At 39.5% G+C, this 23058-nt stretch overlaps 1 protein-coding gene across 1 annotated transcript in view; it reads left to right on the plus strand.

Annotated features, from left to right (window-relative positions):
• stk32c (serine/threonine kinase 32C) overlaps positions 1–23058 on the plus strand; it is a 95283-nt gene that overhangs the window by 66336 nt on the left and 5889 nt on the right. The window contains exons 4-11 of the mRNA XM_078272740.1: positions 5944–6117; positions 9472–9509; positions 10748–10837; positions 11485–11588; positions 11715–11831; positions 15159–15284; positions 15587–15715; positions 18395–18462. Of these exons, the coding sequence (XP_078128866.1) occupies positions 5944–6117; positions 9472–9509; positions 10748–10837; positions 11485–11588; positions 11715–11831; positions 15159–15284; positions 15587–15715; positions 18395–18462 (846 nt within the window). The remainder of the gene's footprint in view (positions 1–5943; positions 6118–9471; positions 9510–10747; positions 10838–11484; positions 11589–11714; positions 11832–15158; positions 15285–15586; positions 15716–18394; positions 18463–23058) is intronic.

The raw sequence follows: 23058 nt of genomic DNA on the forward strand, positions 1-23058 counted from the left end.
TCCATAGGCTTGTCAAATGTTGCGATTTCTGTCGCTTTTCAATTATGCACTAAAGTACATTATTAATGGATGTGCAATAGTCCAGCTGGGGTTTTTTGGGAACTGCCTATTCTCAAAAAAAAGATGCCAGTCACGAGAAATGCCAGCTTTGATAAAGCTTCATAGGAGTATTTTTTTTTTTTTATTGATGCAGTGCCAGGATGGAGCCAAAGAGACACTTGAAGAGATAATGCAGGGAAACCCACCAAACAGCTGTCAAAGGAAGTAATGATTCCTGCAATCACAGAGGAGGGCATCGAGTAGAGAGGAGGTGTGCACAAGACAGCACTAAGATTTGGCATTGATTTGTTTTGTCAAAAAAAAAGATGTGCAGAGAATTTGTAAGGTTTTTCTGCAGCTCTAACGCACAAAGAAATACTTTCTTTCCTGAAGCGGGGTTTTGCTTTCCAACCTGACAACCTGAATTCCGCTGTGCTTTTGAACAGCTCCGTCCGTAGCTTCAGAGGAAATTCATTAGGAAGCAACCTTGTGAAAGCCCACACTGAATCCCATCAGCAGGGTAAAGGCTGCCTTAAGCTGGGCGGATGTCAAGTTTACAGCCCACAATAATTGGTGCGACCATTCCCTCGCTGCAATGATATGATGTGTAGGAGTCGAGGGTACGCTGAATGGATTACCTCGGAGGAGGACAAATTAACTATCGTCTGCTGTACACACCAAATCCTTGTAAGGATTTGTGACACATGAGAACGACGCTGACTTCATCTTTCCCTAGCATATGTTTGAAACCTCAAAGTGCAGGGGTCATGTCTCCCCACCCATAAAGGGGAGAATAACCAGCATTGGGGGCATAGCAATGAATTTGATCCCCTGGTCGACAGAGTATAGCACGATTATAAAAGCAATGCTTCGCTGTAAGCATTACATCACAACAGATCACTCTCAAACAGCGTCACCCATTCTCCCTGAGGGCCCAGAGACGCAGCAGTGAATCATGACCAAATGGATGCTGCCACTGTGGTTTTGAGAATGGAGTCGCAGATCGGCGAGGGTAGCTAGGGTTGCTGCGGCGGCTGTTGTCAAAGAATTAGAGCTTTGAACACATTCCCTTGGGATCGTCTTAAAGGATTTTAAAGGTTTCATAACCAAAATAGTGGTGACTCATCGGAAGGAGTGGTATATGACTTTCCTCTTACTGTCCATCCCTTCATCAGAGACAGAAAGCGAGCAAGAGGAGGGGTGAGGATGGATGTGCCGTGTCCTGCTCAGCCTCCATTAGGAATATTGATTTCAGGCATGCATGGAACAAGGCCTTAGGAGACTGCGGAACAAATTAGCCTCTATACCCCCGGTCAGCAGTTATACCAAGCCCTGTGAGGGGGCTTAGCCTTAAATCATCCTCATAAAAGGTGAAATATGGGATAATTTCCAAAAGCACAGGAGTCTGCTTCTCTAATATAGCATTGTTTATCCACAGAACATTTTGCCCTGGATACGCAGCCTTGAAGGACTTTAAGTGGAACTGCTACTGTTAAGAACTTTTTTGAAGGGCATGGCTTTGAGAGTGCAACCTTATGAAAGCAGGCCAGTGGAGGTGTTGTGTCTTAAGGCGACTGGGTAATGGCCGCTGAGAGAAGAAGCAGCGTTCACTCACGCCATTGTAGCTGGAATCCTCAGAGGAGCCTGCGAGTGTCTTGTGATTGAGTCATGCAGCCAATTCCAGCCAGCCCGTCTCTATCATCAACTTTATGTAGGCCATTTAAACTTTGCAGACCAACTCGAGCCAACAGAATCACATACTCTTGTTTCTCTTTCGCTTTTGCCTCAAAACTGTCCTGCTCTCTCGCTTTCCCTCTCTCCTCCCTGCCTCCCTGGGCTCATTTGTCATTGTGGCCTGATTATTTCAGCCTGTTTCTTGTACTCCTTCCAGCCGGCTAACCTTCCTCTCTTAGTGGCTGTGACTGTCGCAGCCTAGTCCTGTCCTGGCCGTTCCACATGGCCTCCTCCTGGTTTTGGACAGTAGCAGCTCTCTCTAGACGCAAGATTACTGCCAGGCATACACTCACACTCAATGGTTTGACCCACAACTCCTCTGTGTTCACTGTAAAGCACCACTCAATAAATTGTGCTAATTTTTCAGTATGAGGAGCAGCCGAGGCCACAAAAAATGAGATTAGTGGTAAAACATTTTGTGTAAAGCTCTGTGCCGTAGATATAAAATAGTTAAAGCTGCACTAGTCAATAGTTGTTATATTGACAGTAGCTGAAATGACTGTGTTTTATGTGAAAGGTGTTGCTCTTAGTGACACAGAAAAAAATCACTTGATTCTGTAGTTCCCCTCAGCTCTACAGTGTAAAATCTTCCTTCAGCTCATTGTTTTGGGTTTACAGCCTACAACTTTACTGTTTTCAGGTTCAGTTTCACTGCTTTTATCAACCCACTGTATGCTATATGCCCAGCACCAAACAGAGGACAGAGAAAGTTAGCAGCTAGCTAGTGAACAAATGGAACATTTAGTAGCTAAAGAGCCAAATATTTCCCTCAGGAGTTGGTGGAACCAAACATAGAACTAAAGGAGTGTAAATATTGGACTAACCTCTACTCAAGGCTACATCTTGCATCATATGGTAGAGAGAAACTAACAGGCAAACACAGAATGATGTATGTTACTTAGTACTAAGTTAACTTTGGAGATTGATTGATGCAGACGCAGATGATTACTGGAAATGCTATTGTCTCTTCTTCCTAAAATCTTTCAGCTCATTGTTTTGGGTTTATAGCCTGCAACTTACCTAATACTAGCTAACTTTAGCTAGTTCAAGATCTCCCCGACATGTTCTACATTGAATGACTCTTAAGGAGATACAGAGCTACATTCTGCATCCGTTAAACGTGTTACAGAACTAGCCATAATGTGATCTCTTCTTTTTCCATGATTGATGTAGACGCAAAGGATTTCTGGAAATGCAAAGATACAAGTCTGCAGCTGTCCACGGAAAGCAAAAGTATGCCCAAGCTTACTGGATGGATGAACTGGGACTAGGCTTGTAGGTTATAAAGTTTAATGATCGTTTAACAAGGGTCTGCTATCGGTCATAAAAAAAATCTTAAATTAGCATCCATAGTCTCTGCCAAATGCCGACTAAATCATCAGCTTCAATGTAGATCACAACCTGTCACATTTCATCTCTCTTTTTCTACAGTATGTCATTACCAATGCATACTATTCACTTCAAGTAGATATTTCCTTGAACACCAGTGTCTGGAATTATTTTTTCTAACCCTAAGGGGCAGGATAAGGAGCCTGGATATCTGGAAAGAGAGTGGAACTGTCATTCCTTAGTATTAAAAGGAGCCAGTTGAGGTGGTTCTGTCATCTGATTAGAATTCTTCCTTGATACCTTCCTTGTAAAGGTATTCTGGGCATGTCCATCTGGAAGGAGACCCAAGGGTGGACCCTGAGCATGCTGGACACATTGTATATCTTATCTGGCCTAGGAACACCTTGGGATCCCCGAGGAACATGCTGAAGGAAGTGGCAAGAGAGCAGGAAGCCTGGACTACTTTGCTTAAGGCAAGAGTATGCTAGAAAGTTACTAGTTCATACAACTTTGTCTGACCTCGACAAAAGGCAAAAGAATGATGGGGTGAAAAGCTTGCCGTCATAGAGAGAGAAGAGGCGCAATGACTCCGCAATGACTACCTCGAAAGCATTCATGGTGTTGGACTTGGTTGTACCCATGAAAGGTTGCTTGAAGAAGAAAAAAAGGGAGCTTGACAGAGACGATCAGACACTGTATACTTTCACATATCTGAGCAATTGCTACGTGAAGTGGGCATACTTTTTTAACGTAATTGTCTAAAGCATACTGACCCCTTTAACCTGCTGCCATCATGACCGAGACCTGAATAAGTGCCAGAAAACAGATGGGGATCGATGGATGTGCTAAAATAATCTTTAAGTAAAATTGAGTGTCCTTGAAATAATATTGTACTTGTCACTTCCCCTTGCTTTATTGTTTGAGTATTCCTTTCCACTCTAAGACAGCAGAAGAGTCCTTTATTGGATTTTAAGGACTGTTGAATTGGACTTTTGACAATTGACAGGGGGACTTTACATTGTGTTTTTCTGTGTTCCCAAAAACAATTTGGGAAGAAAATAGTTTGTGTTCCCTTTCTGTCCCATCCTTGGCGAGAGTTGACAAGGCTTGTCAGCGTTGGAGCTTTCATATGCTCCAGTTGTCGGCCCATATCTGACATCTCCTTGTCACCTCAGCAAAAGCGGGAAAGGGAGTGACAACTAGCCTGAGCGGCTGAGTCTTTCTCTTAGGAGCCAAGATATTTCGGCAGTGGATTTGGGAAGACTGTTTTGTGGAAGACTTAGATAGCGAGTGCCGCCTCAGAGGAAAATCATCTGTCAACTAGATACTGGGAATCAGACCGTGACAATGAGGTGATAAAAAGGTGACAGTGAGGAATCCCTGCCAACGGCAACAACATCCTGGGGCCGGCCATCTGCTGAGGCTGCTCCGTGTTTTAACAGTGAGGCTGATCTTTGAAGGGTCGGGGCAAGTTGGTTTACTTATGTCTGATGTAGGTGGCTCTACTGTCATTTCCTATTGAGTGCATGCAACAAGACTATCTTGTCACAGTGGGGACAGGGTGTCTGAGAATGAACAAATGTGGGAGTCTTGTTTGAAAAAGTTTTTTGATGGTAATACAAAGCTATGTGTTGTTTTTGTGTGTTCCCTGAGTCAGTAGAGTGTGCTTTCTGCCCATTATCTATGCCATCACATAAAAGTTGAGGCCATTTCATCATTTTCTTAATCTACGCAGTGTTTGAGGAGAAGAAAAAGACCCAACCGTACTGCAAATGGGTTTTTTCTTCTGTGGCAGAACCACCAATCTGTTGGACGAGATGGAATGATTTTCCCTCTGCAGAAAACACTGGACCCATTTGTCACATACAGAGAGGCAGTAAATTGCGCCTGAATAGGACCAATCAGAATGTCCCCGAGTGTTCAGGGCCAAGCCTGAAGATACAGGGGGAACCTGCAGCTATAAAAAGAAGTAATATCGAGACTGTATCAGAGCTTTAATGGGAAAATAAAGAATTGGCTCAGTAGCAACCGCATTAAACCAAGTTTGATGGAAGAAACCACAAAGGCTCAGTTTGTTTTCCCTCCTCTGCAAATTGACATAGGGATACTATTAAGATATGATTCTGGCTTTTTCTTAGATGAGAAATTAGATTCTGTTCACCCATGTGGCTAAATGTTTTGTTCAGTGTCTGGGGCAGAAATTGTGGTGTGTTAAAAATCCCCACCCAGATCCCAGAGAGGCTGTGTTTTAATTTGATGTGCATGATTAGTAAGCCTGATTGACAAAAATGTTCAGCGGACCACGAGCAGCCTTCAATTAAGTCACATCATGCAAAGATGGGCTGTTTTCAAGCTTTAATTTGACAGCCACTTCCTCGCTCTTTGCATTTCCTTCAAATGGTATGTTATTCAGATAATGAGGGTTTCAATTACTGTCCAATGTGCATATTCAGAGCCTGCCAGGAAGCACACATTCATACATAAATCAATTCAAGCATACATTGACATATATACATATACATCAAGGTTGCTAATTCAAAGGTATTTTTTTGAGGTACAAGACAGAGACAGATTCATAAATATGGCTTTTTTTTTTTATGGTTGCTCATTATTACGCTCTTTGTCCTTGTGTGGGTTTCTATAAAAATTGCATGTGTGTCTGCAGATGTGTACCGTGTTACCGTTGCACATGTAATGTACTTTGTGTACTGCTTGCAAGAGCACACAAGCGCCTATACTGTACGTGTCTGTGTGCTCGATCTTTGCTCTTTGTTTGTATAGTTTGTGTTTTCTTTCCACACTGGACAGTGAGTGAGCACCATGTCCTCTCCCCGGTCTCAGGTACTCATTCCAGGATGAGGAGGACATGTTTATGGTGGTGGACCTCCTGCTGGGAGGAGATCTGCGCTACCACCTGCAGCAGAGCGTCCAGTTCAGCGAGGACGCTGTCAAACTCTACCTCTGTGAGATGACACTGGCGCTGGACTACCTGCAGAACCAGCACATCATCCATAGGTGCACATTTATTTTTTTTGTTTCCAAAGCCATTGTTAAATTAAAAATATTGATTAATGCAGCTTTAATATTTACTTGTAATTTGTCATGAATGCCAACAGTTCTGTCACATTGATCTGTTGCGTAGACAAAAGTCATGGTAACATGGATATTATTAGGTCCTTGGTGTTCAAGTTTTACACTGAATAAAATGACTTACACATTGAATACAATACAACTTTTCCAGCATTGAAAGAACTCTGAAGATCAACTCAAGGTTGTGTCTATGGGTTTTAGTATTCATTTCATTCATTGTGTTCTGCTTCTCCAGCTTGCGGCATTATTCTCGGTGATTTATGAATGTAATGATTTACTCTTCAGACTGGAACTCAAACACCAAGTAAAAGTCCAGCGTCTTTTCTTTACACTTCACATCATGACTTGTGCAAGTGCATTATCTCCTCTGTATTCCAGAGGGAACACTGCAGTAAGCTTTTCCTTTGTGTAAGCACTCCTGTTGTATCAACACCACAAAGTCACAGTGGCTTTCTAACTAGCTTTATATGCAGTTCTTTAGGCTGTAAACATGACTCAAGTGCCTCAGTGTATATATATATATATATATATATATATATATATATATATAATCATGTCTTGTTGACAATTCTCGCCTGCTTCCACTTTGATCTTACCGGTTAGGACCACGTCAACTCAGATGACACAACATTATTCTTCCACAGGAGTGCATGGTGCCCTACAGCTCCCTATAAAGGATAGTAGAAAGGGTTGGTTGTGTTTTTATTTTTGGAAAGTGTGCCCTCTACATTTCTGGAAGTCCAAAATCAAATGAGTGAGTTAGATGTAACATAATGTAACATAAACGTAGAGATAAAATGAAAGTATTTTTTATATATATATATATATATATATATAACATAAGCAAAATGAGCCTTATGGAAGCAAGTCTTGAGCGGGCTGCAGGTATCACCCAATCTGTTACTTTCCATATCTAAAGACAGCTCTAATGTTTGTTCTTGTAATTGTTACCATCCATCATCTTTAACCAGGGTGGGACTCGCTGTCCGCAGCTTTTTGTCCAAATATGCTGAGTGCAGCAGTATGCATCTGTGCAGTCCAGTAAGACTGCAGATTTAGTACCACAGATGGTTAAAAAACAGTTTGAACCTTGTTCAAAACCTCATTTGGGCTACATTCCTTCCTTCCTTCAAACAAAAGTGCACTGTTAGCATGTGTGTGGGTGGGTGTGTATGTTTTCTGATTTATCTACACATTTGGCACATTAACAATAAAAAAAGAGAACGTTTTGTGTTTTACAGAATAAAAAAATAGTCAAAAGAAGAAATTGTAAATACGTAAAGAAGCATGGCATAATTGTTGAAAGACATTTTGGAAAATACACTTATTGTGTGTGTGCACCTGCATGTGTTACTATAAAGGTGATTATGATCATGATTCTCACCAGTTCCATATGAATTATGTAACATCACAAGCGTGTGTGATGCTTTTTCAGAGTCAGTCAATCTCCCACAATTGACTACACGACAGTCAGTATTATTTTTCCAAGTCTAGTTGGCAAAGACTTCAGAACTTGAATTAGTAGTACTGTAGGTAGGTAACAGATGCTGCTTATATCTGTGCTTTTTTTTTTATTTTCTCCCTCTCCTTGACATTAACTGTTTTGCCTTTGACACCATTGTGTCTGCTCTCAGAGCCGTAATCCAATCCTTGGGTATCCATCGCCGTCCCCAGCTCTACAATTTGGTTCCACCCTGTAAGTTTTTGACAGGGGAATACTATACAATTATTTTGTTGCACCAACTGAAGGAAGAAGGGTCTCTGGTCTCCTAGCAACAGTCAGCTGCTGCCATGCCCAAGGAGGTAAAATTGTTCCGAAGAGAAGAAGGGAAGTAAAAGTGGAGAGTCTCTTTTCTTTTCTCCTCTGCTCTCTTCTGTTTCCTCTCTGCGCAGACCACCAGAGTGCTTCATTTGTCTTCTTCATACACTTTACATGTTGAAGCTGCTCAAACAGGAGGTTTGTTCCTGTACAAAATAGCAATTCACTTTCCATGTTGGATTGGTGTTTCTGTGCTTGCTACAAAATGAATGAAACGTGAAAAGTGAATTTTCTACATCAAACAAAATGGCACGGTTCTGTAGCTGGCACTCGTATCAGGATTCCTCCTGTGACCATGTAAGCATTTTATAATTTTGGCAGATAATTTTAGCATCAGTTTAGCGTTGCATTGCCACTGTGAGCAAATGCGTCCTATGGGAAGTGTAGATGCTCTCTGCGGACCGTGTGTATTCTCCAAACCAGCGTGACGTGCAGCATAATTAAATAACCTGTGTGTGCTCTGTTAATTGCCTGCGGAGGGCTTAGAGGGACTGGGAAATGTCCAGATGTGTAAGTGTGTGCCTGGATGTGTTCGTCCGTTGCAGGGGTTCCCAGTGTAATAAGCATGTGCAGGCAAACCGGCGAGAGCCTCCAGGGGAATCGGTGATGGTTGTGTTCTCATGCGCTCTGGCAATGTTTGAAATGCAGGAAATTGAAATTTTCTCCTTCTCGTTCTCTCATTGACACACACACACACACACACACACACACACTTAAGATGTTGCACCAACATGTACAGTTATTCACACATGCATCAGCCAACACCTGCAGACTTTCACATCCACACATACTGTACACATCTAATCCCAGTCTTTCCTAGCAGACCACAAACGGTAAGACTTGAGGCACTGTTACAGTGTGTGCTTATAATTTAACGGAGAATTATACAACAAAACAAGTTACATTATCACAAGCTAGATGTTTATGCTTGGCTGAGGTGGAAAAGTTGATATATTGATAAAAACAAAATGCAGCAAATGAAAAATGGAATGGAAAACAGAAATGGAAACAGACTTAGTGAATAAATCATGACGTACATGAAGCATGCAACTTAAATGTCCACTGAAACATCTGCTGAAGAGATGAAAAATAGCAACAATTAAAAATAAATCTACATGGACTGATTTCCATTGCGTTTTCTACAATATTTTCCATTCACCATTTTGAGGTTTGACTTGCGCACTTTCAATTATTGTAATCTTGTTGCTCTTTCTTGTTCTGGCGCCTGACTGTATGTGTATGTATCTTGATTCGGCCAACTACTAATATCATCATTACAGTAGTGAATGGAAATGTATATTAATTTGGTTGCAATTTGCGCTGCATTTGGATGGAAATCTGACTCATGTTTGTGATTTCTATGACCGTGGAAATGCATAAAATGAGGTGGTTTTTCTGTATTCATGTTATTTATATGGCAGATATTTTTTGATATGTGTGTCTGTTATTGTCTCCTTTAGAGATGTCAAGCCAGACAATATCCTGTTGGATGAGCAAGGTAAGGATGTGTATGTGAACTGTTTGCTTTGTGTATAAGTATGTGTGTGTTTGTGTGTGTGCAGCAGACATTGGCTAAATAATACTATAATCATTTATTTAAGCCTACTTGGATTGGAAGGGAAAATAAACTGTCAAATAGACAGTAGAACTGGTTTAATGAATACTTGTCTTGATAGAACACAGCCAGTCTGTACACTACTGATGGTCTCAACATCAACCCCCCTTTTAATAACCATGGGGTACCACAAGGTTCTGTGCTCGGTCCATTATTATTCACAATCATAAACAAAAAATTGTATTACTCCAACACTGACTTGTGGTTTATGCAGATGAAACAATCTTGTATGCACATGGCTCTTCTCCACCTCAGTCCATGTCTAGATTATAGTGTGCTGTTAACGTTCTTTAGACATCCTAAAACTTGTACTAAATGCTGATGAGACAAAATGTGTTTTATTCTCAAGAACCCACAATTTACTACAATACAGGTAGTCAATACGTATTGCACCTTAAAACAACTTGATGCAGTTTACCACTGTGCCATTTTCCAATCACCATCACTGTATCATTTTAGTTTATAAATGTCTCATACTAAAGCTGCCTCAGTATTAACATCTATTTTTCTGTTTAAAACTACTGTTCATCAGAGCAGATCCCAGAACTGGTTAACTCCTGATACCCGTCCAGTAAATACTAAACTTGGGAGCCTTTAAATTGTTTACCCAATATAAATGGAATGAATTACACAGTACTTCTCATCCCATTGGATTAAATTAAACTTGCAATTTTGGATCTGTTATTGTTTCTGATATGGATGAATTTGCCTTTGTGTGTCTGGCTGTGTGTCTCCGTTCTAATTTATTCTGCTGTAATCCAATTTTCTTGCAAAAGAGATCTTGATCTAAATTAGATCAAATAAAGGTTATGTATAAATGTGTCCATAATGCATTTGCGCTCGTCTAAAGCATCCTTTCAGTTTAAGTTCTGATATTTACCTGGAAGTGTATAGTCATGTTTCTAAGTGTCTTTGTGATCAGGGGAAAGTGGAAATTACATAACGGCCAAAACCTTTTAAGTGCACACATACAGGCAGCACAAAACCACTGAAATGTCAGCTGTTGTTGTCATTAATTTCATTTTCTTTTTACACATTGAAACGTTTCCTTTGTATGTGATCAGAGACATTTTTTTTTTTTAAATACCAAAGTTTGGATGGATTTGGTTGCTTCTTCCCAGGTCACGCTCACCTGACGGACTTCAACATAGCAACGATAATAAAGGATGGAGAGAGAGCCACAGCCTTAGCTGGAACCAAGCCCTACATGGGTAAATTTGCTCTGCATCTGCATCACAACTATCTTGTCAACCACATCATCATGTCTGATTGTTTTGTGCAAATAAATATCCTTAATGGACAAAAAGAAGGTTATAAGAAAAAGTTTGTTGTATTTTGGCATAGGAGAATTAAGATATGTTACATTTAAAATAAATAGGCTGATAAAAAAGAATGGATTCTGTGACAGTAAACTGTAGTCTGAAATGGTCAAATGGACCTTTTAGAAGAGAGAGTTTACTGTAGTTGATTTGCACAAATTCCTTCTGACATTGTAGATAAAGACTTCAGTAAGATGTGACTAGTTAATTTTAAGCGTGAGACAAGCTTACAGTAGATACACTGTGTTCCAATTAGATACTGCTGCTTAAAGGTGCTAGACTCTGCTGATTGAACATATTTTTACTCGCTCATCATCACTAAAGAAGCACTTGTGTGAATTAAATGATAGGAATTACAGATCTCGTGCTTATTTGTGAAAGCTGAGGCAAAGAATGTTCCTACTCTGCACAGCTGAGGGAAAATGAACCATTTCTGTTGACATTTTGCAAAGGAACACTTGCTTTTTTTACCACATGTACAGGCAGTGGTTTGAAAAGCTTTTTTTGCTCCAGAAGTGCATCTGTGTTTTTGCTTTCAGCCCCAGAGATCTTCCAGTCCTTTGTAAGTGGAGGGACTGGCTACGCCTATGAAGTAGACTGGTGGTCATTAGGGGTGACCATCTTTGAAGTGCTGCGTGGATGGGTAAGGCACAATGGGAAATTGAGTTTTTATGTTATTAAGTTGCAAGACTAAACTTGCCTCCATTGATCCCCTCCTCTTTCTCATTTGTCTATTTTCCCTCCTTTTGTCATCCTGTTTCCATACCAGAGGCCCTATGACATCCATGCCAGTAACTCTGTGGAGTCCTTGATGCAGCTCTTCAGTACAGTCAGTGTCCAGTACAGCCCGGCCTGGCCCAAGGACCTGGTTTCCCTCTTGAGGAAGGTGAGCCAGACACAGTGGGGTATCATTTACTTTCACCTCTTTCATTTAAATAGTTGGATTTACGTCAGAATTCAAAACCTGGAAATCTTTTTCCACTGAGAGATAACTATAAGGAAATTAGGGCAATGGAAGAGTTTTAGATTTTTTACGTTGCCATTACAAGTTGTAGATGTCTCTTAGATAAGGAAGAACTGCTTAGATGTAATGAAAACAAAAGGAGATGCCCCTGAACATTTAACTTGTCAGCCACTTCTTTCTTACTCATGATGAACTGATTTTAGGATTTTTTTTTTTTTTTTTAATGAAAGTGTGGATGCGTTGACTTCTTTTCAGTGACTGTATTTGTTGTGTCCTGTATCTTCTTGATCTGTGGTATTGTGCGGTAGGTTTGAAAATGTAGATATTTTGACAAAAGTGCATGTCGTTAAGTGACTAAAGTGGACTTATTTTACTCCAAATCACATTTATAAAAAGTTTTTTAGCACTGAAACAATTTAGCTGATTAATTGATCAGTCGATTGAAAGAAAAATCATCTTTTCAATCATATCATCATATCAACTATTTTGATAATCAAAACAATTGTTTTTATTTTTTAAACAAAAATCCCATACTTATGTTATAGTAAATTATGTCTTTGGATTTTAACTGTTGGTCTGACAAAACAAGCAACTTGAAGACATCACCTTGGACTTTAGGAACTTGTGATATTTACTTTATTTACTTGTGATTTAAATTTAGTTTTTTTACTTTGTGATATTTTTAAATACAAGATGTTTAATCAATCAAGAAAATAATCTTCAGATCAATTGGTATTGAAAATAATCATGTTTTATGGAGTTATAAATGTGGGTTGGTAAAACCTGAATATACTGTTAATATATATGAAAAAGTAAAGTTATGAAAGAATGAAGGATTGTAGATGCAAATTGCAGTAAATCCTAATTGAATGAGGTTAAAAATTTTTTATAAGTAAATTGAACCCTGACCCATCTGCCTGGACACAGATGGTCTTCCCTGGAAAGAGGAGTGGGAGGGAAGAAGAGCGGGGATATAGAGGTGATATTGGGGTACATATTGAGGGGAAAAAATGCAGGTACTGCAGTGGGCTGGAGCTGGAGGGAGGGAGGATGAGCCGAGACCCTTAGGGAAAAGGAGGAGAAAAATGACAGATGGGAATCTGAGGGATGGAAGCACAGAAACAGAGCAAGTGGGTGAGAGTAGAGGCAGTGTGTCTGTGTGTGTCAACCAGTGTGTTGATGTTGATAATATTCATCATTAGTAGTTTAACCTCATATTAACATTCAAAACGATCTTTTTCTACAAGTGAAAATCTTGGATGAGATAATTCCCTTTGCGTCAAATGGAAATAAAACTTCTTTCTTTTGAATCAGACTCTCATGTTCTCTGTAATAATAGTCTACCTTATTTTTAATCATTGGATTTCAGAGTGAGTACAAAAGAAACGCAGCTTGTTAAGAAGGAAGTGCCCAAGTGCATGCATGTGTTCTGTGTCTGAGTAACCTGGACGGAGCGTTGGTCTCTTCCGCTCTGCTGCTGATCGATTACCATGTCTGGACTCCGCCGAGACGGACGTAACTGGCCCTGCAGGAGAAAAGTGAATCAACCTGTGACCAAAGGAAGAAAATAAAGCACAGGGAGAGAGTTAACATGACAACAAAAGCCTCATCCCATTATTGTTTCCAGTGTTTACCCTAAGGAGAAACATGAAACAGATGGTATTCCTTTAAAAACACAACCAGTTTTTATTTCCTTGGACTAAGTGACTCCACTCATGTGTGGCGTTCATCTGTCTTGATCGGTGCAACCATTTTAATTCAAACCTGACTAGTGCCTGATTTTATTAGCAGCTCCCCCTGTTGGTTACTAACGTTACATCAGTAAGGGTTAAATTGATCTGGTATTCCTGTATTCCTGTTTGGTGGCAACATGATTATACAGATATTAAATAAACAAGTACGTGTGGAATAAATAATCACATTTTACAATTGTATAATATAAATAAATAGAACAATCATTTCTAAAATACTTAAATTATGAAAACGCAGCTCATTATTTTGAAAAGCTTTACATCATTCTGATTTCATGTAATTTATTTTGCCATAACACACATTTTTATTTCAAAATGTACTTTTTCAAAAGTCTGCATTTCTGCCAATGACACTTTTATTTGATGTCACTTTTTTTTTCTTTATGTTATGACAGTGTCCCTCTAAGCTTGAAAGCCCAACAACTGCTACGGAATTTTGCCAGTTAGCTCCTGTTAGCTAGAGCGACATTTTGAATCAGCCAACTAGCTGCTGCAGTAAACACAGTAAACAGAAGCAAAAAAGTAAACCTTTAGCTTTTAAAAGTTAGCTTAACAAGGCTGCACATGCTACCTACTTAGTCAGCTAACTAGCTAGGCAGAGTTGTGAGCATGGCTTATTTCTCAGTATCAAAGAGAAAAGCCAGTGTTGGAAGCAGCAGCATACTGGTTACCTTGGCAGAATTTTTATTCTGAAGATGTTGCTCGGAGAAAGACACACAACTCTTAAGACTCTGATGCCATTCTAGCCAACAGGAGCTAGCTAACACTGGCTGTTTACTTTAATGCCGATTCCATCCAATCCAAGCTCACAACCCTGCCTAGCTAGTTAGCAGGCTAGGTAGGTAACGTTCATAGTTATGCTAAGCTAGATAAAAGCGAAGGTTACTTAATGTGTGAACTGGGTTGAATTACAACAGCAGCCTTACAATAGTTGAGTCATTTATAATGGGTTTTTTTATTTATTGAATGTTGAACACTTGGGGCTCCATGTTATGTGCATGCTAAAAATTCCAAATAAAAAACAATGAAAAGAATTGTCTATAAAAAATATATCTCCAATTCCTAAAGAAAATATGGAAGTAATAGCAGTCCAATTTTAGTCTAATTTTAAAATCTTAAATATCAAATGTGGAAGTTTTTCATGTGAAGATAGTCTAGATAGGAGGCCAGGAAGGATTACAAATTTAACAGAATATTTTTGGCTCCTTGTTAGGTTCATTTCACCTAGCCCACATCTTTTTTTGTGAACTGCTCTTGGAAACTGCACAATAAAAAGAAAAGAGTTTCAGTTTTTCACCCTTTATCCAGTTTATTTCAGCTCCCAGGGAGAAGAATCTGGCTGTGAGTGAGGAAAGAAGTTGTGAAGGTCATATTGCAACTCAGAAGGTGACATGATGTAGGTGACATTGCTGCGTGTGTGTGTGTGTGTGTGTGTGTGTGTGTGTGTGTGTGTGTGTGTGTGTGTGTGTGTGTGTTTGTGTTTGTCCCTTCCTTCCAGCTACTGACAGTGAATCCAGAGCATCGTTTCTCCAGCCTGTCTGACATGCAGACATCTCCCTACCTCGTTGATGTCAACTGGGACGCCGTGTACGAGAAGAAGATGGAGGCCGGATTTGTTCCTAATGTTAGTGTGAACACACACAAACGCAAACACTTAGAAGCACACACCAGCACTCCTTCATGTTTGCTGATTGTAATGAGCATGTGTAGCAACTAAATCATGCAAACGAAACAAAATGTAGCTTCCTCATGTTACAGTATTTCACTATAGTGTGTGTACACAAAGACTTAAAGTACATTAGTGTGTGCATAGGAGTGCATTCATTTTTGTTAGTTCAGTGTGCTCTTTGTAATTGCAGCTGACTTATGACCATGAGTATAAGTGTTTGTGTTTCTAATTATCTCATGTGCATCACCCTCCTACAGAAAGGGCGGCTCCACTGCGACCCCACCTTTGAGCTGGAAGAGATGATCCTGGAGTCACGTCCTCTTCACAAGAAGAAGAAGAGGCTGGCCAAGAATCGTTCTCGAGACAACAGCAAGGATTCACAGTCTGTGAGTGACGTTGTGCCTCTGCAAAGAGCGGCTGGTTATACTGAAGTTGTCTGGATGTAACAACAGTGCCTACCTGTAGTGCCAACACCTTTTGGTTTGGTTTGCTTTATTGACAACACGTTCATAAATTTAGAATTTTAAAATAAATCATATCCGACTTGATTTGGAATAGAAAGAAATCTTATCTCCATCGTTGATTCTGGTGTTTTGTCGATGTTGGGCCGAATAAATATAGAATAGAATAAATCTTTATTGTCCACCAGGGTGGACATTTTTCTTTGGCTCACCAGGCCAAATATTGCAAACAAAGAACCGAGAAAAATGTTTGAATTGAATCAGGCAGTCAATAAAAAAAACAAGATGTAAACAAGGTAGGGGCTATTCTAGAAACACCTTAAAAACTAAATGAGCACTCTATGTGTACATGCGTGTGTGTCTCTTTAAAGAATATTTAAAAACAGATGTCACACTCACCTCAGATTAGCTAATAATATGCACCATCCTTAATATTTTAGCTTTAGATACAAGAGATAAAATAGTGAAATGATGCATAAACCCCAGCATTAAAGCATTATGCTCTGTTGAGGAGGAGGATTTAACTGCCAGCATGAAGGTGGAATTCAAGATGTCACTGCATCTGGTAAAATGCTGTTACTCCCTTTGATGACAGAAAGTGCTATTTTTAGCTTTTGTCACATTTAATAGCCCTATTTGCCATTACACAATGCTATGATTTGCTGTTTCCCTGTTAATTTGATCTTTGCAGCCTTGTGCAGATCAGGTTAATGTTATTTTCAGTATGTAGGTGCTAAAAGCTAATATTTATGAAGAGGACACCAGCAGCACACGCACATGTGTCTGAGCAAATTATAACCTGCCACATAGGGCTGTTACTCATAGATAGATACTGTACAACTGAAGAGGCAGGGCCGGTCTTGGATAACAATGCTGCTCAGGTTTACCTCGGTCTCCGGTCTGTCAGTTGCCGTCAAAGCTGCGTATTTTTAGATTGAAAGTGAGCCAAACCCCAGCATCTTTTCTTTCCTCAGCTGTTGTGAATTATCTCAGCTCAGCAGACAAAATGAATAACTAATTGTGCTAGGGAATATAAAGAGAGACTTATTGTGAAAGCATGTAAGTGCGCTAATTAGTTGCATCTTATGAGATCATAAATATTCCCAAAAGGCAATAGTCTCTCCTTTACTGTCATACTGTATAATTTGCTCCAAACATCATCTATCCTGAACAGGGGGAAAATACAAATATTACCGTTATTATTAAAGCCAAAATTATTATACTAAAACAAAAGGATTTTGAAATGTCTTGGCTGGGAGCAGTAAGTTTCTGGAGTCTCCACTGGTTGCCTTCAATGACTTGTTGATTCATTGTAAAATGTTATTTTAAAACTTCGGGTAAAAAAAATAGCAAGATACTCATTGGGGCGACCCGATAGCCGAGTGGTTAGGGTGCGTACCACATGAGTCCACGGTTCAATTTCTGACTGGCTGGACCTTTTGCTGCATGTCATTTCCCTGCTCTCTTTCCCCACATCTCTCCGCTAATACTATCAAATAAAGGGATAGAATGCCCAAAAAATAATCTTTAAGAAAAAAAGATAGGAAGATACCTTGTAGGTGAGCTTTAGTGGTGCCGGTAGGTGGATTTGTGTTACCTTTGGACAAAGCCAGGCTAGCTGTTTCCCACTGTTTTCAGTCTTTATTCTAAGCTAAGATGACCGGCTACTACATTACCATAAAGACGCGAGAGCCGTATTTATCTTCTCATCTAGCTCTCAGCAAATAAGCGTGTTTCCAAAGATTTTAAACATCGCTTCTGATATTTTATAGCCTAATCGATAATTAAATCAATGGTTAGCTTTAGTCTTAACAACATTTACTCTTTTTTACAGAACAAGGGGGACAAAAAAAAAAAGATGTTAGTAAATTACAGCTTTGTGTAGAAATTATTGAAAAAATGAAAACATGATAAAGCCTGGGCCTGTCCTGATGTGCACTGTGTATACTGAGACCAAAATAATATACTGCACTGGACTCTCTTTATCTCTTCTGCTTGATATGTTTGATTGAGACATTATTTACCACAGACAGGAGATATTCTCTCTGTATTCATGAGAAATAGCCTGTTCCCATCAGTCAGTCATCATGACATCAGTGTTATTAACGTCAGTCCTGTGTGTGTGTGTGTGTGTGTGTGTGTGTGTGTGTGTGTGTGTGTGTGTGTGTGTCACCATGTGTTATCAGCGCTGATCAGCGTGTGCAAGGAGTGTGTATTTCTAACAATAGCAGGGTTATGAGACTTAGTGTCTGTACGTGTGTGCGTTTGCTTGTGTGTGCCCATACTCTGTTATTACCAACATTATTAAATTATGAAGCCTTCACCGCTGTTGTCATGGCCTCAAGTGCTTTCGGAAATATGAGCTTCTATTTTTGTCTCGGGCCAAACATCCAATTTGAGCAAGGCTCACAAACAATTCATGACTTGTTTAAAACGAGCAACGAAGGATAAAAAGGAAATGAGGAAAAAGGTATTTTCCCCTCAGATGTCATGCAGTTGACCGATTCAAGCTGACGTAAAGTTTTATCTGCAGTTCGTAGTGATGGTAACGAGGTGGATGTTGATGTGGAAGATGACCATGATGTGTCTGTTGATTGCCTGCAGGAGAATGACTACCTACAGGAGTGCCTTGACGTGGTGCAACAAGAGTTCATGATCTTCAACCGTGAGAAGTAAGAGAACACAAAAGCAGCAGACCATCTTTAACACGAGCTAAAAGCAGAGTTTTCTGTTCCATCATTCAACAGTGATGCACCGACATGAAAAGAAGGTTCTTCCTTTTTGACCAAAAGCAAAGTGTAAATTATAACGGGAATTGCACCAAATTTCCATTTTAAAACATATAAATAAATTTCTTAGTTTTTGCTACTTTTACCCTCAATTGTAAGGTATGTCATTCCCATGGCCTAGGAAAGTCAATATTTGTGTATATTTGTCTGTCAAAGCCAGAAACCAGAGAAGTAAGTCTCAAATGCCATTAGGTATAAAGTGTATAAGTGTGCCGGACATCATCATGTATGGGCTTTAAATAATAAAGGTTTATTTTAAAGTATATCAGCCAGTGTAGGCCTACCATATATATATATATATATATATATATATATATATATATATATATATATATATATATATAATATATTTGTGTGGTCTAACTAATAGAACTCCTACTTGATGTCATCACTGGTCTCATCTCTACAATGATGCCATCGCTGACCTCATGTCTGTCTCATTCACTCCTTGCCTGTGTTCTTCTCCACTAAGACATATTGTCAAACAAACATTATGTAATATATTTTCCATATTAGTTTTTCCATATTAGAAATATTAAGAAATGAATCTGTTGGTATCAAGTGGCTCCCCCTACACTTCCACCTAATGTTAGACCTACCTGTTGCCTTCCCCTGTCTTTCCTGATCCACCATCCTCACACCTGAATGAAATGAACTCACTGTTAAATATAGCAGCCTAAATTCAATTCTTAAATCAACCTAATGATGGCATCAGCTAAGACAACTATTATGCTGTAAGGTTTTGCTGCTGTTGAAATTACATTCACATTTTGGATTTAAAAAAGTACAAATATGGAGAGCCACTTTGCACAGACCTTTAAAGAGAGAGAGAGAGATGTGACCCTGTAATTACAGCTTCCATGTCACCCAACAGATGTAACTATAGCCTGTATGTCTAACAGCACAGCTAACATGAACAGCTAATGGTAAAAGAAAATCTATTAATGATTCCATGGTTAACCAGAATTATTGCATAAGGTTATGCATTATGTTTTCCAGCTTCTTGTCATTTATTGTGCATGCTACCTTATATTTACCAGTTGTTATTTTACCTTAATAAAATTGAGATATGTCATGCATGGGATTGGTACCATAGGGTTTAACCAAAATCTAAATGGAGCTATCAGCAACATTGACTTTGCATTAAGCTAGCCGTAAACCCCACTTTAGCTGCTAGTGTTAGCAAACGCTAGCTAGTCTGTTAAGATGAATATTTGCAAGCCTCCAAGCACAGACGTCACACTTTAAATCCTACCTGTTGCCTTTCACCATCCACTTATTTAACTACTGTCACATCCCTTGACATGCCATCTCCTTTTCCCTCTTTCTTTTTTTATTTTTAGCCCCCGACAGCTTTTTTGCTTTATCCATCTTTTTCCATAGACGACAACTCACTACTCGTACCTGCTCGCTCAGCGCTCACGGCGGCCCACCCCTTCCTCTTCTATGTCAAAATTCTATGATGGAATCTTATGTGATAGGGCGCCTACTCTAGCCTGCTAGTCCTCTAAAATGTTATATAACATTGAGGAAATACAGAAATGATTTAGAAACGCACAACAGCAGCTACATAGAAAATACCCCAAAAAATAATTTTTAATTTTTATTTTTTTTAATTATTTTTTACCATCACTTTGGCATGGGTCTGTGCCGCATATAGCGCATACCCATTTTTTGCAACACTGTTTATATACAGTATATACTAATCATTATAGTACACTTTTTTTGTTGCAGTTAGTATACAAGTATTCAACATATGATACTTTTTAATACTAATAGGAAACGGCATAATACGCAGACCATACAATGGAAATCAAACTGTGGCCAACTAACTTCACAAAAAGACAGCAAACTTTTTTCAAATACTGCAATCTTTTTTTTCTGAGATGTTCCTGGAGCTGGTTCCCTACCATCTATCACATCTGCAATTATTTTTTTACAGCTGTAAGAAGCTCTTCTATTTCCTTTCTGTATTGCTTGTTGATGAATAGTGTACAACAGGGGTACTCAAGCATCAAGGATTTGAAATGACTTTTTAAAGTTTACTTTATTTTGTTTTAGCACACTACTGTACAAACTCAAAACTTGCTTAGAATGACTTGAACCAGGAAATAAAAAGTAGATGTTGGCATCAAACAGTGTAGGTAATAATATTACCGTTAATATTACCATTTTTTTCTCTTCCAAATAAATTTGGCTAACCTGGGGGTTTGATTACAGCCTGTGGGATCATCTGCCCAATCATTGTTTCTTGTCCTATCAAACTTTGTTGACTTCGTCGCTGTGTTCCCAAACCTCAGCAATTACTTTTGGAAGTAAAATGTTATCATACCTGCTAGAAAAAAATGGTCAGGTCTATGAAAAGAAACCGTAGTTTTCCTTTTTAAAAACAAAATTCACTCGAAAGGTTCACACATAATTAGTTTTATTGTAGTGAAGAGTTTGAAGTAAATATCTCCCTTACTGCCACCTGCATTTAAACCATGACTGGAACTTAAGCATGAGTGAATGTGGAGCTAACACTCAAAGTACCCTGAAGCATCACTGCTGTGCAAAATTGTTTTTAAGAGCCAACCCTGCTGCGGCTAAATATTATGCATCTAATATTTTGTATATGTCAGTAAAATACACACAGTATATCATAACTATACACTATACGGTTCATATATCATTGACTATGTTTCCTCTTAGCAATGTAAAGGGAGGAATATTGGTTGAGCACTGCTCTGAATTATTGCCTCATCTATTATTGACCGGGTCCTGCCACTGCTGTGTCACTGAAATCCTTCTGTTTGGCAAATGTCTTATTATATCCTTTTGCTCTAATTAATGGCAATCTACTTCTATTTATAATGGAGGGCATAAGATCTAGAATTATGCACAGCAGAGACGAGTACTATATAATAGACTCAAGGACTCTCATTACATTCAACTACTAGCTGTTCTGCATGTGTGTTTAATTTTTCTACTTTTCTGAGGACCAAATGTGCTCACAAGGAAGCCTGTTCTTCCAGAAGGGGTTTAAATAAGAATTAGATTAATGGTACGTGTCTATATGGCGTTTTTGACGGCAGGGATCACCCCACTTCCAAGCATTGGGTGCTTGGTGAGCTTGCCACTAGAAGTTATCAGTTTCTCTTCAATGACCACTGACAAGAAAAGAAAACAGGCTGCACCCTCTTACAACCCAATTGCTGCGCATGATATGACGAACGCTTCACTCGTAGGGCTGTCTGCTCCCGGATTTCAAAACAGACCAACATGGCGGTTGTTTGGAAACTTTCTCTTATTTTAAAATATAGTTATAGTATATAGTTAGTTTCGGTAATAGTTCACCGAAATGTGTTTCTTAAAACATTTTAAGTGAGAAATAGGCTGTGCAGTTCAGAAGAATCTTAAGTCTTCATTTAAGATCGACAGTGGTCAGTTTTAAAAGATTTTTGTGAATTTTCAAGAGGCAGCAAGTCAAGCTGGATGCCCCTGATTCGCATAAAGAAGCCAGGACCTCAACGTTTTGCCAATGTGGAGTGGGCAACTCGACTCCCCGCTGCTCGAAAGTTGCCACAACACTACCAGAATGCATTGCCCGGCTGCTCACAGAGACAATGAATGGAAAACGTGTAAATGAAACTTGCCAGTGGACACGTACCATAAGATGTTTCCATATGGTGTATACAGTGGGGAGAACAAGTATTTGATACACTGCCAATTTTGCAGGTTTTCCCACTTACAAAGCATGTAGAAGTCTCTAATTTTTTTTCTTCAAATGTGAGTGACGGAATCTTAAACAAAATCCAGAAAATCACATTGTATGATTTTTAAGTAATTAATTAGCATTTTATTGCATGACATAAGTATTTGATATATCAGAAAAGCAGAACTTAATATTTGGTACAGAAACCTTTGTTTGCAGTTACAGAGATCATACGTTTCCTGTAGTTCTTGACCAGGTTTGCATACACTGCAGCAGGGATTTTGGCCCACTCCTCCATACAGACCTTCTCCAGATCCTTCAGGTTTCGGGGCTGTCGCTGGGCAATATGGACTTTCAGCTCCCTCCAAAGATTTTCTATTGGGTTCAGGTCTGGAGACTGGCTAGGCCACTCCAGGACCTTGAGATGCTTCTTACGGAGCCACTCCTTAGTTGCCCTGGCTGTGTGTTTCGGATCGTTGTCATGCTGGAAGACCCAGCCACGACCCATCTTCAATGCTCTTACTGAGGGAAGGAGGTTGTTGGCCAAGATCTCGCGATACATGGCCCCATCCATCCTCCCCTCAATACGGTGCAGTCGTCCTGTCACCTTTGCAGAAAAGCATCCCCAAAGAATGATGTTTCCACCTCCATGCTTCATGGTTGGGATGGTGTTCTTGGGGTTGTACTCATCCTTCTTCTTCCTCCAAACACGGTGAGTGGAATTTAGACCAAAAAGCTCTTTTTTTGGTCTCATCAGACCACATGACCTTCTCCCATTCCTCCTC

The sequence above is a fragment of the Sander vitreus genome, chromosome 17, assembly GCF_031162955.1.
Source record: "Sander vitreus isolate 19-12246 chromosome 17, sanVit1, whole genome shotgun sequence".
NCBI classification, from domain to species: domain Eukaryota; kingdom Metazoa; phylum Chordata; class Actinopteri; order Perciformes; family Percidae; genus Sander; species Sander vitreus.